Here is a 19,012-nt window from a genome sequence, read left to right as displayed (position 1 = left end):
AACCCTACTCACTTCATTTCACGCCACCCCACATCCCGCACAGCTTCTTCAATACATGATCAATATGATCATTCCTCATGGGTTTGATCCCAGAACACATGCATTGCTGTCTCTTGACCTCCACTCACCTTTGACCTCTGACACCTCATGACAGACGGCCCCAGTGCGCCGCCGGATGTGACGGGCCTGTGGGAGCGCTCGGTGCATGAGGAGCGTCCACAGGTGGCGCCGGCGCGAGGGCTTCCCCGCGGACACACACACACCAGCGTCCTGGAGACGGCCGACGGTGAGCACGCACACACACCTCTCTCTCCTGTCATCTCATGTCTCCACAGAGCTCTCTCTCTCTCTCTACGGCGTACAGACACACTGAACATGGTGCTTTTAGCTCTGGCCCAAAGCCTAGTGACCACAGAACCTCAGGAGTGACCGAGAGTCGCACACTTCATTCCAGAGCAGATCGGCTAGTTCTACTGTTGCTAAGATACAGTATTAGAACCATATTCTAAAAATAATTCCTAAAGAGCAGATTAATTGAAGGTCCCTTGTCAATAACAAGTGCGCTTAATTGTATTGAATGTCCACTTGTAGTGTAGTTCAAATGGTAATAGTATATTTGTATTAGTGCTGGGCAACGATTAATCGCGTCAAAAAAAAAAGTGTGTTTAATGTGTATAAATGTGTGTGTACTGTGTATAATTATTTTGTATATATATATATATATATATATATATATATATATATATATAAACACACACATGCATGTATATATTTAAGAAAAATGTGTTATTTATATATAAAATATTTATGTAAATAAAAAAATATATAAATTATGTATAAATATATATATATATAGAGAGTATACATATGCAAGTATTTCTTAAATATATACATGCATATGTGTGTGTATTTATAAATACAAAATAATTATACACAGTACACACACATATATTATGTAAACACAAACTTTTATTTTGGATGCGATTAATCGTTGCGCTGCACTACATGTTTATAAAACTGCTTACACATGATATAATACTAATGATATATAAGGTCACTTAAAGAGAGACACTGTCATGACTGTTTCTTAACACACTTAAGGACACTTTATAATGTTATAATGTAATAATGTTAAAGGAAGTGTTACTTTAAAGTACATTTTAAATCGTTATGCTGAAATAATATTTTGTTATAATTTAAAGAAGTACACTTATTTTGATGTGTTGACTAACACCGTAAAGTACTTGATTATAATTGTATTGTTTATTGTTATTCAATATTACATTTAAAGTTAATATAATTGCATCTTCATCTTCATCATTGTGTAATTACAAATATATTTAAAAACATGACATACAATATATATATATATTGTATGTCATGGTTTTAAATATATTTGTAATTACACAACGATATATATATGTAATTTAATTACGAGTAACATGCAGTGATGTGTCTGAAAACATTACATTCAGATCACACTCAAGTATGTTACTTTAAAGTATAGTGTTTCATAAGTAAGTACTCTTTTTAAAAGTGTGCTGGAATGTACAGTACTTCTTTTTCACTGGGTGTAACAAACTTAATTGGTAACATTTTACAATAAGGTTCGTTAGTTAACATTAGTTAACTACATTAGTTAACATGAACTAATAATGAACTGCACGTATACAGCATTTATTAATCTTTGTTAATGTTAATTTTAACATTTACTAATACTTTATTAAAATCTTGTTAGCATTAGTTAATGCTCTGTGAACTAACATGAACTAACAATGAACAGCTGTATTTCTATTAACTAACGTTAACAAAGATTAACAAATACAGTAACACATGTATTGCTCATGGTTAGTTAATGTTAATTAATACATTAACTAATGAACCTTATTGTAAAGTGTTACCACTTAATTTCTAATTTCTGTCAATTTCTGTCACTGTAAAGCTGGAGGCTTTGTATCAGAGCTAGGGCTGGGACAACGCGTCGACGTCATCGATGACGTCGACGCAAAAAATACGTCGACGCAAAATATGCACGTCGATTCGTCAGACCCAAAACAAAAATGGCGGCGTCGGAGAGTAGTAGCAACACCACTCGCTCCTCAGACTTTCAGAAGTGCAAGGCGGCACGCACTCGTTCCTCTAAAGTGTGGGAATTCTTTAATTAAAAAGGAAACAATTCCCTGATATGTCGTCTTTGCAAAATGGAGATGGCCTTCCATTCTAGCACCACGGCAGAGAGAGAGGCGCGGGCGCGATCGAAAAGTCTGAGAGTGTTTGATTATGTGTGTGTGTGTGTGTGTGTCTGTGTGTGTGTGTGTGTGAGAGAGAGGCGCGATCGCAAAGTCGCAGAGTGTTTGATTATATTTGTGTACGCGTGTGTGTGTGAGAGAGAGAGAGGCGCGATCGAAAAGTCGCAGAGTGTTTGATTATGTGTGTGTGTGTGTGTGTGTGAGAGAGAGAGAGAGAGGCGCGATCGCAAAGTCGCAGAGTGTTTAATTATGTGTGTGTGTGTGTGTGTGAGTGTGAGGCGCGATCGAACAGTGGAAACAAAAACATACTCCGTCATTTTGTTTACAGGACATCATTCAAACTGCAAAGTGTTTAAGTTGTTCTGTTAATTCAAATTTTAAGGAAAACGAATATATTAATCTGAAATCTTTATATTACACACATAGGATTTGATTAGCCTACTTGTTGATATTTAATCAAGGTTTTATTGAATGCTACCTCTGACTAAGAAATGCATGCACTTGTACAATGTTTTATTTTGGAATTTTAAGAGCAATAAACATATAGGCTATTGCAATGTTAAGGAATTCATGTTTTTTTTCATTCAGACATGTAAATCAACATGTATAAATTGCTATTATAGTCAATTAATGGGCAGATAATCGAAATCGAATCGGACTGGGGAAAATAATCGTTAGATTAATCGATGCATCGGGAAAAATAATCGCTAGATTAATCGTTTAAAAAATAATCGTTTATCCCAGCCCTAATCAGAGCTAATGAGAAGCATTTACAGTTCATATCTACTAGAGGGAGAGAGAGAGGCATATGTCTGGCTGTTTATTGGTCTGATCCTGCTTGCTCAAGCCAGATATTATGATTTCATCAGCATGCTTTCTTTTTTTGTGGGAATAATTCACTAAAAATGAGAATGCTGTCATCATCTCCTCCCCCACATGTCTCTTTACCACACATTCAGACCTGGTGCTGATGTAGTTTAATACCCGAGTCACTGTCCACTTTCATTATAGGAAAGACATATAACACAATGTTCCACTGAGGGGAAAATCAGTGCTTTTTGAGAGTGTGTAGATGATGACTCATCCATTTTCATTTTTAGGTGTACTGTCCCTTTAAGACACAGAGCTGAACGTCCCATCAGGGACATGATTAACCTGCTTTCTTGTCCCCACTTGTGCCGATTGATGTGGTGTGTTAGTTCATGGAAGGATGACTGTGGTGATGATTTTCTTCATGTGTGTGATGCTCAGTTTGAGAGGCGTCCGCTCTGTAGAAGCAGCGCTGTGATGAACATGCGTGTTTATTGGGGTTTTCTCTTCTTCAGGCACTGACAGGGGCGATGGGGAGGCCACGGATGGTATTTATACACGTTTATTTCACTCTGCCCCTCCTCCTGGTGTCTCTGTGCATCTGTGTCTCAGCCGTGACCTCTGTGTTCGTTATGATCGCAAGAAAAACGTTTCCTCCTAATGTGTCTCTTTTTGTCTTTTTAATGTTGTTTATTCTTTCAAGGGCTTTTCACAGCATTCAGAATAGGTTCGCAGTATGATTAATACTGTTATAAACAAAGCATTACACGGGAAGTTATTGAAGTTTTTCAAATTCAACACTCGGTTACACTTTATTTTAGTGTTCTTGTGACATATTTAACATGTACTTACCATAGTAATAACAGTAAATTATGCACAATTACATGCAACTAACCCTCAACCAAACCCTAACCCTATATTAAGTACATGTTTTTCATTTATATTACTCACTACTTAGATATATATTAACACTGTTACAATGACACCTTAAAATAAAGTGTAACCCAAAACTCTTGTGAAAAAGTAGCACACTTTTATACTTTTTTTTGGTACATTTTATGGAAAAAAATACTCAAGTGTGAACTCTATTTAATGTTTCCAGACACTTAATTGCATGGTAATTGTGATTAAATTAATATAAATCTAAGTATAAATTTATATGAAATGCACTGTTTATTTTGCCCCACTTAAGTGTGACTTAAGTATATCTGGCAAGCATTTATGATAAACTTAAGTATACTTTGTTATTTCTGCCTTTGTAACGATGATGCAATTTAGTACATTTAAAATGTATTAACTTCTGTAATTAACTGTAATATCAAATTTTGAACACAAAACAAACAAGGAACAGACTGGGTCAGAGGGCTTAAATACATCTCGTATAACATCAACCGGGTAGGCAGGTGGGCGCCCTGGTGGCTGACAAGGGTGTGGCTTACCCAGAGCAGGAAGCCTGGTGGCGGCCATCTTGGCAGGGGGCTCAGGCGTGGTGGCATCTTGGCAGGGGGCTCAGGCGTGGTGGCGTCATCTTGGTAGGGGGCTCTTGCGTGGCGGTGGTCATTTTGGCAGGGGACTCAGGGGTGGGAGGGCCATCTTGGCCGGGGTCTCAGGTGTGGCGGTGGCCATCTTGGCAGGGGGCTCAAGCGTGGTGGCGGCCATCTTGACAGGGGCTTCAGACGTGGTGGTGGCCATCTTGGCAGGGGGCTCAGGCGTGGCGGTGGCCATCTTGGCAGGGGGTTCAGGCGTGGTGGCGGCCATCTTGGCAGGGGCTTCAGGCTTGGTGGTGGCCATCTTGGTAGGGGGCTCAGCTGTGGCGGTGGCCATCTTGACAGGGGGCTCAGGCGTGGCGGCGGTAATCTTGGCAGGGGGCTCAGGTATGGCGGTGGCCATCTTGGCAGGGGGCTCAAGCGTGGTGGCGGCCATCTTGACAGGGGCTTCAGGCGTGGTGGTGGCCATCGTGGCAGGGGGTTCAGGCGTGGCGGCGGTCATCTTGGCAGGGGGTTCAGGCGTGGCAGCGGTCATTTTGGCAGGGGGCTCAGGGGTGGGGGGTCCATCTTGGCCGGGGTCTCAGGTGTGGCGGTGGCCATCTTGGCAGGGGGCTCAAGCGTGGTGGCGGCCATCTTGACAGGGGCTTCGACGTGGTGGTGGCCATCTTGGCAGGAGGCTCAGGCGTGGCGGTGGCCATCTTGGCAGGGGGTTCAGGCGTGGCGGCGGCCATCTTGGCAGGGGCTGCAGGCTTGGTGGTGGCCATCTTGGCAGGGGGCTTAGCTGTGGCGGTGGCCATCTTGACAGGGGGCTCAGGCGTGGCGGCGGTAATCTTGGCAGGGGGCTCAGGTGTAGCGGCGGCCATCTTGGCAGCGGGCTCAGGCATGGCTACGGCCATCTTGGCAGGGGCTTCAGGCTTGGTGGTGGCCATCTTGGATGAGGGTAGACAGACAGACGTATAACCCCCGCCCCAAAATGTTCTTGGGAGGAGCTAGGGGTTTATGGACTGGAGACTAATTCTCTGGTGCAGCAGCGGCCATCTTGGATGAGGGTAGACAGACAGAGACAGACAGCGGCTGAGTCTCAGGTGTCTCATGGCAGAGAGTGTCTCAGTCATGCATATATACATGACACATCCCTCTCTCTGTGGATCCACAGCCAGACGTTTGACAGAGACATGAGCGGGTCGATTCATCATGTGAGGATGATCGTTTGCTTCTGTTCTCTTCTCTCAATCGTGTGGAAGCCTGAGTTTACCTGGATAGAAACATGGGTGATTCTGTTATAAATCAGCTAAAATATTCCACAAACCTTAAGATTTCTGTTCAATTTAACAACATTATTTTTCTTTTTAACATTTATGTCTTTACTAAATAATATGATGCATCATGTCATTTGAAATTGTCTTGATTTGAACGATAAATTGCATTAATGAACGATGCATTCATTTTATACCCTTAATGGTTACACTATTTATTTTATTTGCCTCTTTGCTTTTTATGATAACTTCCAATTTTATTATTTATGTTTTTGATTTTATGTACAACAAAATATTTTGTGTTAACAGAATCACCCTAGTGCGCGTGTGATATTGTTTAGCATGTATTGACTTGTTGTTTGTGAATGGAGTCTAATCTCTGGGAACTGTAATAATCGTGAAGCATATAGTGAAGCTCTTTCAGCAGAAAGCTCATGAATGGCTGATGAGACGGATGTTGTTGCTAGGCAGCACGAGTCCAGCTGCCGCGATCAGAGTCCAGCCGTCTCTTATGCGCTGGGTCAGGTGTCTCTACTGAGCGCGCTCAGTACCATCTCAACCAACCCCATGGTCAAACAGCCTTACACTGACTGACAGGCTGTTGTGTGAAACTGTCCTTTCACACTGACCTTTCATCTCATCTCCCTCTCTCTCTCTCTCTCTCTCTCTCTCTCTCTCTCTCTGTCCCGTCTTCTCCTGACACTATCTCTGTCTAAAGGCGTTCCAGTCAACAGTCGAGTGTCCTCCAAGATTCAGCAGCTCCTAAACACGCTGAAAAGGCCAAAGAGACCCCCTTTACGAGAGTTCTTTGTTGATGATTTTGAGGAGCTTTTGGACGGTAGGTTTATAACACTTCAGTCATTAAACTCTAGATCGGGCCTTTACATGTAATCTGCTAGCAATCACATCATTTGCTACATTTGACTCTGCTGATCCTCCAGCCAATGAGATTGCTTGGTCAACATTTGAAAAGTCTGGTTCAGTGTTTGCGGTAGGCTAGTGTGAACCCCTCCACCTCCCCAGCTCCACCTGCCTAGATCTGCTACAGGAGTCGTGTGTCTATCTATGCAGCAGCAGATCTTACACGCTCACAGCAGCGTGTGTGTGGAGCTATTAGCAGTAGCAAGTACATACTTGATTTACAGCCACATAGAACTGTGCTAAAATCTACTCACAACAGCTTAGCAACCTTCTTAGCATCGTGATTTACATGACCAGTCACCACTTACATGTTCTCCGGAGAAAGTAAAACATATTTTTTAGTACTCTGGGGAGCCTTTATAACTCAGGTTGTGTCTCGTGGTCAAGCCCTCTGTCACAGACAGCAGGTTAATGATATTTACTTTCATTTTATATGAAAGTATGAACTTGTGAATTGGCATTTACACTTAGATTGAATAGGTGTCTCTGAAATCCTTGCTCATAACCTTTTGTGATTTAGCCAAAGAAGAAAAAGCTTCTGACCCAGGAGACAGGAAAATAACACAGAACAGCATATTTGAATACGGCTATTAAAGTTATTTCTGTGTGTGTGTGTGTGTGTGTGTGGGTGAGGGGTACCCTGGAAGTTCTCGCGAGAGCACAAGTTGAATTTGCTCAGCGAGTTACTCAGGTGTTGAGTAATGACGCTCATTAAATATGCCCTTGTATCTGAGCTGCACCAATCACATCAGGTTATCTGATATCGGCGGGCCCGAGGCGAGATGGCGACAGCGCTGCGACGTCGAAGTCATTAGTAAACATTGCAAGATGGCTGTGGATGAACACCAGTTGTTTGAAACGGCCTTGGCCACTACGATTTAGACTTGCCTTTTTCTCTAAAAGAGGAACAGAAGACGGCGCTCGAATCGTTCATTTCCGTCGCTCTGGATACGTCACCCCTTCTATTGTTGTGATTGGTCGTAGTGTTAGCCAATTGCGTGCAGTGAGATTTTCAAATGCATGCTTGGTGCCGCCCCTTCATTAGTCGACGCCAGAACATTCATCGTTCAGATTTAGGTCTGGATTTCCAGGCTATGTGAGGGCTTGAATGCCCCTGAAAACGCTTCAAGGTTTTCTTGTTTAGCACCAACATCGTCTGTTTTATTATCGGACAGGTTCATTCACTTTTCAAACACTTTCTTAATTATTATTTAAAATGAACGCCTCTCCGAGAGAGATGATATGCGATGGAATGAGATTTGCACTCGGTTTGGTTGTGTATACACTCTCCACGCCACTACTCACCCGTGGGATTTCTGTAGTCAGTGTGTGTGGCTCAGTCAGACAGTGTGTGTAAACTCTGCCAACAACACTTAAGTCCATCACGCAGAAAATTAATGGGATTTTTAGTACATGCTCAACACTCTGCATACCTGTATGCATCAAAAAGAGCATTTTTTAACTAATACAGGTTTTGTTTTTAATGCTTATTTACCATATTCAGTCTTTTCTGTGGCCAGTCTCCAGTACAGCGATCCGCAAACTGTTTGAGAGTTATTAAAGGCCTTCGAAATAATTGATCCCCCTCTCTCCCTCTTTGTTCACTCAACCCTTTCTTGCCTTTCTGAGAAATACTCCTTCATATTTCTCTTAGCAGCATCATCTTCTCTTTATATTCTCTCTCTGTTATTCTTTCTTTTTCTGTTCCAGACACAAAATCAATCAAATCTATTTACAGCCGTGTCACATCTCATCTTCAGGACGCACAAGTCACCCTGAGACGAATCTGTGTTTAGTGACATTTAAAATCACTCTCACACATAAACTCTGTTAGTGAGCGGCTTTCAGTGTCCATCATGAACCCTTATAGACTGATTTTGATTTTGACATCAGTGTGCGATTCTAAGAATACAATATTAAAATACATATAGGAGAAAATTAGTGTTTTTTTACTTACACTGACTGAACTTCTCGGTATTGATATTTATTTATAATCGACATTCATCTATAGCTTTGTCCACTAAGCTTTGTATTGTATTTCCATTTTAACTGAGCTTGTTGCAGTGCATCTATCTCTACCTCTCTACCTCCGTCCTCATCTATTTCTCTCTCTCCCCTCTTGGGATGCATAAAGTCTCATAGCCAGGCGTTTGAAAAGTGACATCTAGGGCCGTATCTTGCACCCAGCGAAATTGACTTTGTACATCGACGAATGTATAAGTTTGCACCCGCGCACAGCGGACTTTTCCCTCCACAGACACACGTCGGTAAATTAGTGAATGAACTTGCGCTCCCGGGGACGGTCCAGAGAAAAGAGGAGTGTGTTCCGGCGCAAACGTTTCTTGGTGATATTCTGCAGTTTCAGAAAACAACTCCGCCACTGACCAGGAAAAACCTAAACTTAAAGACAGCGGTGCGTTGCGCGTTAGTCATATGTACAATGTCACTTCTCTGTGTTTTACGGCCCTGACAAGAGCGTCGGTCTCCTCGGCTGTGAATCGCTCCTGGCGTGCGCTGGCAAACCCACCGTTATAATAGCAATCCGCCGTGGAACAAGCGCGCCGGCTCTTAAAGGGAATGTGAGAGGACGCTCTGATTGGTTTATTTCACGTTACGCCCAAACCACACCTATGAATAATGAAGCGACTTCAGACCAACACATTTTAGATTTGCGTCGGGCGCAAGAGTCGTTTATCCCGCCGGTATAATAGCAACAGCGCCGGGATCCGCCCACAAAGTTACTTGCATTTCCCGTTTGATACTTGCGTTCCAGAGCGTTACAATATAGGGCCCTAAGTCTGATCCACATTGCAGCTTATTCTGCTTGGCCAGTGGTGGAGCAACAGCTCATTTGCATTTAAAGGGACACGCACACAAAACCGGCTCATTTTTGCTCACGTCCAAAAAGGGGCAAATTTGACGAGCTATAATAAATGATCTGGGGGATTTTGAGCTAGAATTTCACAGACACATTCTGGGGACAACAGAGATTTATAATACATCTTGTGAAAAGAGTCATAATACGTCACCTTTAAATAATTATTTCACAAACAATATAATTTGTTTAGACATGGTATCTAACAGATGTAATAATTAGATTATTTGCGTAAAACAATAGCTTTACATTAGTGACTATATGCTTTGCCGTATATTTGTCCCTGTATATTGCAGTCCAGCATCCAGACCCGAACCAGCCCAAGCCTGAGGGGGGTGAGATGCGCGCGCTGCATGGGGATCCGCTCGGTGTGATCACGAACTGGCCTCCGTCACTGCTGGCCTCTCTACAGCGCTGGGGAAGCACACATGCCAAGAGCCCCTGCCTCACAGCACTGGACAACACCGGCAAACCCGTCTACACACTCACATACGGTACACCCCGCTCTACTCACTTCACAAACAGTTTACACAAGATTCTGCTCGTCTTTCTTCAACTAGACTCATTGGTAATGCATTTGTAATTTTTTGTGCATGTTCAAAATCTGGCTAATACACCCTTGTGAAAAAAGAAGTGCGCTCAATTGCACTAAATGTGCACTCGTAGTGTACTTCAAATCTTAAATGTAAATTTTTCTTCTGCAATTGCACTTTGTAAATTGGCCACTCACTGTAAGAGCACTTAGAGCACACTTCAGTTACATGTACTTACCATAGTAATAACAGACAACAAATTATGCATAATAACATGCAACTAAAACTCAACCAAACCCTAACCCTATAGTAAATACATGTTGTTAATTAATATTACTCAGTACTTAGATGCATAACTACCCTGGAGCAATGACACCTTAAGATAAAGTGTAACCAAGTACACTTATTTTGATGTGTTGACTACATATAAAGCACATGGGAAGTATTTTTTACTGTAATTTTTACTGTAATTACATGTAAATGTAAATTGCTAATTGTAAACGCAAATGTGTAATTACTAATATATACAATACGAGTTCTATAGAAATGACACAAGTATATTTTAGTTTATTGTAAATGCTTGTCAGTACATTCAGCAGTAACTTTAACCATATTTCAAAAACAATAGAAGTAATTATGAAATTACAAAGATGTACTTAAGTCTTCCTGAAGTTGGTCAAAAGCGGATGGCATTTAATGTAAGTTTAAACTATAATACATTTAATTGAATTGCAATTAAAACATTGCATTTAGATCTCACTTTTAAAGTACATTATTTCCATAATAAGGACTCTTTTCAAAAGTATGCTTCTGTTTCACAAGGGTAATCCTGTATATTTGGCCTGTTTTTACTGGTAATGGTGAATGAACTCTTCTTGATAAGTGAACAGAGAGCGCAGGATTGAATGTTTGTGTGTATAATCATGTCTTCACAGGGAAGTTGTGGACGCGGAGTCAGAAACTTGCGTTTACGCTGCTGAATAAACTGAGCAGCAGGAATGAGCCACTACTGCGGCCCGGAGACAGAGTGAGTGTGTGTTTATCATCTCTCCGTCAGGGCTTCACCCGCTACAAGCAGACAGTGTGTTTATCATCTCTCCATCAGGGCTTCACCCGCTACAAGCGGACAGTGTGTTTATCATTTCTCCGTCAGGGCTTCACCCGCTACAAGCGGACAGTGTGTTTATCATCTCTCCATCAGGGCTTCACCCGCTACAAGCGGACAGTGTGTTTATCATCTCTCCATCAGGGCTTCACCCGCTACAAGCAGACCGTGTGTTTATCATCTCTCCATCAGGGCTTCACCCGCTACAAGCAGACAGTGTGTTTATCATCCCTCCGTCAGGGCTTCACCCGCTACAAGCAGACAGTGTGTTTATCATCTCTCCGTCAGGGCTTCACCCGCTACAAGCGGACAGTGTGTTTATCATTTCTCCGTCAGGGCTTCACCCGCTACAAGCAGACAGTGTGTTTATCATCTCTCCGTCAGGGCTTCACCCGCTACAAGCGGACAGTGTGTTTATCATCTCTCCGTCAGGGCTTCACCTGTTACAAGCGGACAGTGTGTTTATCATCTCTCCGTCAGGGCTTCACCCGCTACAAGCAGACAGTGTGTTTATCATCCCTCCGTCAGGACTTCACCCGCTACAAGCAGACAGTGTGTTTATCATCTCTCCATCAGGGCTTCACCCGCTACAAGCGGACAGTGTGTTTATCATCTCTCCGTCAGGGCTTCACCCGCTACAAGCAGACAGTGTGTTTATCATCTCTCCATCAGGACTTCACCCGCTACAAGCAGACAGTGTGTTTATCATCTCTCCGTCAGGGCTTCACCCGCTACAAGCAGACAGTGTGTTTATCATCTCTCCGTCAGGGCTTCACCCGCTACAAGCAGACAGTGTGTTTATCATCTCTCCGTCAGGGCTTCACCCGCTACAAGCGGACAGTGTGTTTATCATCTCTCCGTCAGGGCTTCACCTGTTACAAGCGGACAGTGTGTTTATCATCCCTCCGTCAGGGCTTCACCCGCTACAAGCGGACAGTGTGTTTATCATCTCTCCGTCAGGGCTTCACCCGCTACAAGCGGACAGTGTGTTTATCATCTCTCCGTCAGGGCTTCACCTGTTACAAGCGGACAGTGTGTTTATCATCTCTCCGTCAGAGCTTCACCCGCTACAAGCGGACAGTGTGTTTATCATCTCTCCGTCAGGACTTCACCCGCTACAAGCAGACAGTGTGTTTATCATCCCCCTGTCAGGGCTTCACCCGCTACAAGCGGACAGTGTGTTTATCATCTCTCCGTCAGGGCTTCACCTGTTACAAGCGGACAGTGTGTTTATCATCTCTCCGTCAGGGCTTCACCCGCTACAAGCAGACAGTGTGTTTATCATCTCTCCGTCAGGACTTCACCCGCTACAAGCAGACAGTGTGTTTATCATCTCTCCGTCAGGGCTTCACCCGCTACAAGCGGACAGTGTGTTTATCATCTCTCCGTCAGAGCTTCACCCGCTACAAGCGGACAGTGTGTTTATCATTTCTCCGTCAGGGCTTCACCCGCTACAAGCGGACAGTGTGTTTATCATCTCTCCGTCACGGCTTCACCCGCTACAAGCGGACAGTGTGTTTATCATTTCTCCGTCAGGGCTTCACCCGCTACAAGCGGACAGTGTGTTTATCATCTCTCCATCAGGGCTTCACCCGCTACAAGCGGACAGTGTGTTTATCATCTCTCCATCAGGGCTTCACCCGCTACAAGCAGACCGTGTGTTTATCATCTCTCCATCAGGGCTTCACCCGCTACAAGCAGACAGTGTGTTTATCATCCCTCCGTCAGGGCTTCACCCGCTACAAGCAGACAGTGTGTTTATCATCTCTCCGTCAGGGCTTCACCCGCTACAAGCGGACAGTGTGTTTATCATTTCTCCGTCAGGGCTTCACCCGCTACAAGCAGACAGTGTGTTTATCATCTCTCCGTCAGGGCTTCACCCGCTACAAGCGGACAATGTGTTTATCATCTCTCCGTCAGGGCTTCACCTGTTACAAGCGGACAGTGTGTTTATCATCTCTCCGTCAGGGCTTCACCCGCTACAAGCAGACAGTGTGTTTATCATCCCTCCGTCAGGACTTCACCCGCTACAAGCAGACAGTGTGTTTATCATCTCTCCATCAGGGCTTCACCCGCTACAAGCGGACAGTGTGTTTATCATCTCTCCGTCAGGGCTTCACCCGCTACAAGCAGACAGTGTGTTTATCATCTCTCCATCAGGACTTCACCCGCTACAAGCAGACAGTGTGTTTATCATCTCTCCGTCAGGGCTTCACCCGCTACAAGCAGACAGTGTGTTTATCATCTCTCCGTCAGGACTTCACCCGCTACAAGCAGACAGTGTGTTTATCATCTCTCCGTCAGGGCTTCACCCGCTACAAGCGGACAGTGTGTTTATCATCTCTCCGTCAGAGCTTCACCCGCTACAAGCGGACAGTGTGTTTATCATTTCTCCGTCAGGGCTTCACCCGCTACAAGCGGACAGTGTGTTTATCATCTCTCCGTCACGGCTTCACCCGCTACAAGCGGACAGTGTGTTTATCATTTTTCCGTCAGGCCTTCACCCGCTACAAGCGGACAGTGTGTTTATCATCTCTCCGTCAGGGCTTCACCCGCTACAAGCGGACAGTGTGTTTATCATCTCTCCGTCAGGGCTTCACCCGCTACAAGCGGACAGTGTGTTTATCATCTCTCCGTCAGAGCTTCACCCGCTACAAGCAGACAGTGTGTTTATCATCTCTCCATCAGGACTTCACCCGCTACAAGCGGACAGTGTGTTTATCATCTCTCCGTCAGGGCTTCACCCGCTACAAGCGGACAGTGTGTTTATCATCTCTCCATCAGGGCTTCACCCGTTACAAGCGGACAGTGTGTTTATCATCTCTCCGTCAGGGCTTCACCCGCTACAAGCAGACAGTGTGTTTATCATCTCTCCGTCAGGGCTTCACCCGCTACAAGCAGACAGTGTGTTTATCATCTCTCCGTCAGGGCTTCACCCGCTACAAGCAGACAGTGTGTTTATCATCCCTCCGTCAGGGCTTCACCCGCTACAAGCAGACAGTGTGTTTATCATCTCTCCGTCAGGGCTTCACCCGCTACAAGCGGACAGTGTGTTTATCATCTCTCCGTCAGAGCTTCACCCGCTACAAGCAGACAGTGTGTTTATCATCTCTCCATCAGGGCTTCACCCGCTACAAGCAGACAGTGTGTTTATCATTTCTCCGTCAGGGCTTCACCCGCTACAAGCGGACAGTGTGTTTATCATCTCTCCATCAGGGCTTCACCCACTACAAGCAGACAGTGTGTTTATCATCTCTCGTCAGGGCTTCACCCGCTACAAGCAGACAGTGTGTTTATCATCTCTCCATCAGGGCTTCACCCGCTACAAGCGGACAGTGTGTTTATCATCTCTCCGTCAGGGCTTCACCCGCTACAAGCGGACAGTGTGTTTATCATCTCTCCGTCAGGGCTTCACCCGCTACAAGCAGACAGTGTGTTTATCATCTCTCCGTCAGGGCTTCACCCGCTACAAGCAGACAGTGTGTTTATCATCCCTCCGTCAGGGCTTCACCCGCTACAAGCAGACAGTGTGTTTATCATCCCTCCGTCAGGGCTTCACCCGCTACAAGCGGACAGTGTGTTTATCATCTCTCCGTCAGGGCTTCACCCGCTACAAGCGGACAGTGTGTTTATCATCTCTCGTCAGGGCTTCACCCGCTACAAGCAGACAGTGTGTTTATCATCTCTCCATCAGGGCTTCACCCGCTACAAGCGGACAGTGTGTTTATCATCTCTCCGTCAGGACTTCACCCGCTACAAGCAGACAGTGTGTTTATCATCTCTCCATCAGGGCTTCACCCGCTACAAGCGGACAGTGTGTTTATCATCTCTCCGTCAGGACTTCACCCGCTACAAGCGGACAGTGTGTTTATCATCTCTCCATCAGGGCTTCACCCGCTACAAGCAGACAGTGTGTTTATCATCCCTCCGTCAGGGCTTCACCCGCTACAAGCGGACAGTGTGTTTATCATCTCTCCGTCAGGCCTTCACCCGCTACAAGCGGACAGTGTGTTTATCATCTCTCCGTCAGGGCTTCACCCGCTACAAGCGGACAGTGTGTTTATCATCTCTCCGTCAGGGCTTCACCCGCTACAAGCGGACAGTGTGTTTATCATCTCTCCGTCAGAGCTTCACCCGCTACAAGCGGACAGTGTGTTTATCATCTCTCCGTCAGGGCTTCACCCGCTACAAGCGGACAGTGTGTTTATCATCTCTCCGTCAGGGCTTCACCCGTTACAAGCGGACAGTGTGTTTATCATTTCTCCGTCAGGGCTTCACCCGCTACAAGCAGACAGTGTGTTTATCATCTCTCCATCAGGACTTCACCCGCTACAAGCGGACAGTGTGTTTATCATCTCTCCGTCAGGGCTTCACCCGCTATAAGCGGACAGTGTGTTTATCATCTCTCCGTCAGGGCTTCACCCGTTACAAGCAGACAGTGTGTTTTTCATCTCTCCGTCAGGGCTTCACCCGCTACAAGCGGACAGTGTGTTTATCATCCCTCCGTCAGGGCTTCACCCACTACAAGCGGACAGTGTGTTTATCATCTCTCCGTCAGGGCTTCACCCGCTACAAGCGGACAGTGTGTTTATCATCTCTCGTCAGGGCTTCACCCGCTACAAGCAGACAGTGTGTTTATCATCTCTCCGTCAGGGCTTCACCCGCTACAAGCAGACAGTGTGTTTATCATCTCTCCGTCAGGGCTTCACCCGCTACAAGCAGACAGTGTGTTTATCATCCCTCCGTCAGGGCTTCACCCGCTACAAGCAGACAGTGTGTTTATCATCCCTCCGTCAGGGCTTCACCCGCTACAAGCGGACAGTGTGTTTATCATCTCTCCGTCAGGGCTTCACCCGCTACAAGCGGACAGTGTGTTTATCATCTCTCGTCAGGGCTTCACCCGCTACAAGCAGACAGTGTGTTTATCATCTCTCCATCAGGGCTTCACCCGCTACAAGCGGACAGTGTGTTTATCATCTCTCCGTCAGGACTTCACCCGCTACAAGCAGACAGTGTGTTTATCATCTCTCCATCAGGGCTTCACCCGCTACAAGCGGACAGTGTGTTTATCATCTCTCCGTCAGGACTTCACCCGCTACAAGCGGACAGTGTGTTTATCATCTCTCCATCAGGGCTTCACCCGCTACAAGCAGACAGTGTGTTTATCATCCCTCCGTCAGGGCTTCACCCGCTACAAGCGGACAGTGTGTTTATCATCTCTCCGTCAGGACTTCACCCGCTACAAGCAGACAGTGTGTTTATCATCCCCCTGTCAGGGCTTCACCCGCTACAAGCGGACAGTGTGTTTATCATCTCTCCATCAGGGCTTCACCCGCTACAAGCGGACAGTGTGTTTATCATCCCTCCGTCAGGGCTTCACCCGCTACAAGCAGACAGTGTGTTTATCATCTCTCCATCAGGGCTTCACCCGCTACAAGCAGACAGTGTGTTTATCATCTCTCCGTCAGGACTTCACCCGCTACAAGCAGACAGTGTGTTTATCATCCCTCCGTCAGGGCTTCACCCGCTACAAGCGGACAGTGTGTTTATCATCTCTCCATCAGGGCTTCACCCGCTACAAGCAGACAGTGTGTTTATCATCTCTCCATCAGGGCTTCACCCGCTACAAGCAGACAGTGTGTTTATCATCCCTCCGTCAGGGCTTCACCCGCTACAAGCGGACAGTGTGTTTATCATCTCTCCGTCAGAGCTTCACCCGCTACAAGCGGACAGTGTGTTTATCATCTCTCCGTCAGGTCATTCACCCGCTAGAAGCGGACAGTGTGTTTATCATCTCTCCGTCAGAGCTTCACCCGCTACAAGCAGACAGTGTGTTTATCATCTCTCCATCAGGGCTTCACCCGCTAGAAGCGGACAGTGTGTTTATCATCCCTCCGTCAGGGCTTCACCCGCTACAAGCAGACAGTGTGTTTATCATCTCTCCATCAGGGCTTCACCCGCTACAAGCAGACAGTGTGTTTATCATCTCTCCATCAGGGCTTCACCCGCTACAAGCAGACAGTGTGTTTATCATCCCTCCGTCAGGGCTTCACCCGCTACAAGCAGACAGTGTGTTTATCATCTCTCCGTCAGAGCTTCACCCGCTACAAGCAGACAGTGTGTTTATCATCTCTCCATCAGGACTTCACCCGCTACAAGCAGACAGTGTGTTTATCATCTCTCCATCAGGCCTTCACCCGCTACAAGCGGACAGTGTGTTTATCATCTCTCCGTCAGGGCTTCACCCGCTACAAGCAGACAGTGTGTTTATCATCTCTCCATCAGGGCTTCACCCGCTACAAGCAGACAGTGTGTTTATCATCCCTCCGTCAGGGCTTCACCCGCTACAAGCAGACAGTGTGTTTATCATCTCTCCGTCAGGGCTTCACCCGCTACAAGCAGACAGTGTGTTTATCATCTCTCCATCAGGGCTTCACCCGCTACAAGCGGACAGTGTGTTTATCATCTCTCCGTCAGGACTTCACCCGCTACAAGCGGACAGTGTGTTTATCATCTCTCCGTCAGGACTTCACCCGCTACAAGTGGACATTGTGTTTATCATCTCTCCGTCAGGGCTTCACCCGCTACAAGCAGACAGTGTGTTTATCATCCCTCCGTCAGGGCTTCACCCGCTACAAGCGGACAGTGTGTTTATCATCTCTCCATCAGGGCTTCACCCGCTACAAGCGGACAGTGTGTTTATCATCCCTCCGTCAGGGCTTCACCCGCTACAAGCAGACAGTGTGTTTATCATCTCTCCGTCAGGGCTTCTCCCGTTACAAGCGGACAGTGTGTTTATCATCTCTCCGTCAGGGCTTCACCCGCTACAAGCGGACAGTGTGTTTATCATCTCTCCGTCAGGGCTTCACCCGCTACAAGCAGACAGTGTGTTTATCATCTCTCCGCCAGAGCTTCACCCGCTACAAGCAGACAGTGTGTTTATCATCTCTCCATCAGGACTTCACCCGCTACAAGCAGACAGTGTGTTTATCATCTCTCCATCAGGGCTTCACCCGCTACAAGCAGACAGTGTGTTTATCATCTCTCCATCAGGGCTTCACCCGCTACAAGCGGACAGTGTGTTTATCATCTCTCCGTCAGGGCTTCACCCGCTACAAGCGGACAGTGTGTTTATCATCTCTCCGTCAGGTCATTCACCCGCTACAAGCGGACATTGTGTTTATCATCTCTCCGTCAGGGCTTCACCCGCTACAAGCGGACAGTGTGTTTATCATCTCTCCGCCAGGGCTTCACCCGCTACAAGCGGACAGTGTGTTTATCATCTCTCCATTTAGGGCTTCACCCGCTACAAGCGGACAGTGTGTTTATCATCTCTCCATCAGGACTTCACCCGCTACAAGCAGACAGTGTGTTTATCATCTCTCCATCAGGGCTTCACCCGCTACAAGCAGACAGTGTGTTTATCATCTCTCCATCAGGACTTCACCCGCTACAAGCGGACAGTGTGTTTATCATCTCTCCGTCAGGGCTTCACCCGCTACAAGCGGACAGTGTGTTTATCATCTCTCCGTCAGGTCATTCACCCGCTACAAGCGGACAGTGTGTTTATCATCTCTCCGTCAGGGCTTCACCCGCTACAAGCAGACAGTGTGTTTATCATCTCTCCATCAGGACTTCACCCGCTACAAGCGGACAGTGTGTTTATCATCTCTCCGTCAGGGCTTCACCCGCTACAAGCAGACAGTGTGTTTATCATCTCTCCATCAGGACTTCACCCGCTACAAGCAGACAGTGTGTTTATCATCTCTCCATCAG

The 19,012-nt window shown here is 46.0% G+C and overlaps 1 protein-coding gene across 8 annotated transcripts in view; it reads left to right on the top strand.

Annotated features, from left to right (window-relative positions):
• dip2a (disco-interacting protein 2 homolog A) overlaps positions 1–19,012 on the top strand; it is a gene marked incomplete at its 3' end in the record, with an annotated part of 179,329 nt that overhangs the window by 116,659 nt on the left and 43,658 nt on the right. For 3 of the 8 annotated variants that reach the window (XM_079618917.1, XM_079618915.1, XM_079618921.1), the window contains 5 exons: positions 155–286; positions 3,575–3,607; positions 6,521–6,640; positions 9,895–10,092; positions 11,067–11,158. In XM_079618917.1, the coding sequence (XP_079475043.1) occupies positions 155–286; positions 3,575–3,607; positions 6,521–6,640; positions 9,895–10,092; positions 11,067–11,158 (575 nt within the window). The remainder of the gene's footprint in view (positions 1–154; positions 287–3,574; positions 3,608–6,520; positions 6,641–9,894; positions 10,093–11,066; positions 11,159–19,012) is intronic. The other 5 variants (XM_079618916.1, XM_079618922.1, XM_079618918.1 and 2 more) reach the window with 4 other exon arrangements.

This window comes from Phoxinus phoxinus, assembly GCF_949152265.1.
Source record: "Phoxinus phoxinus genome assembly, chromosome: 7".
Taxonomy (NCBI): domain Eukaryota; kingdom Metazoa; phylum Chordata; class Actinopteri; order Cypriniformes; family Leuciscidae; genus Phoxinus; species Phoxinus phoxinus.
This window is presented reverse-complemented; position numbering and strand designations above follow the sequence as displayed.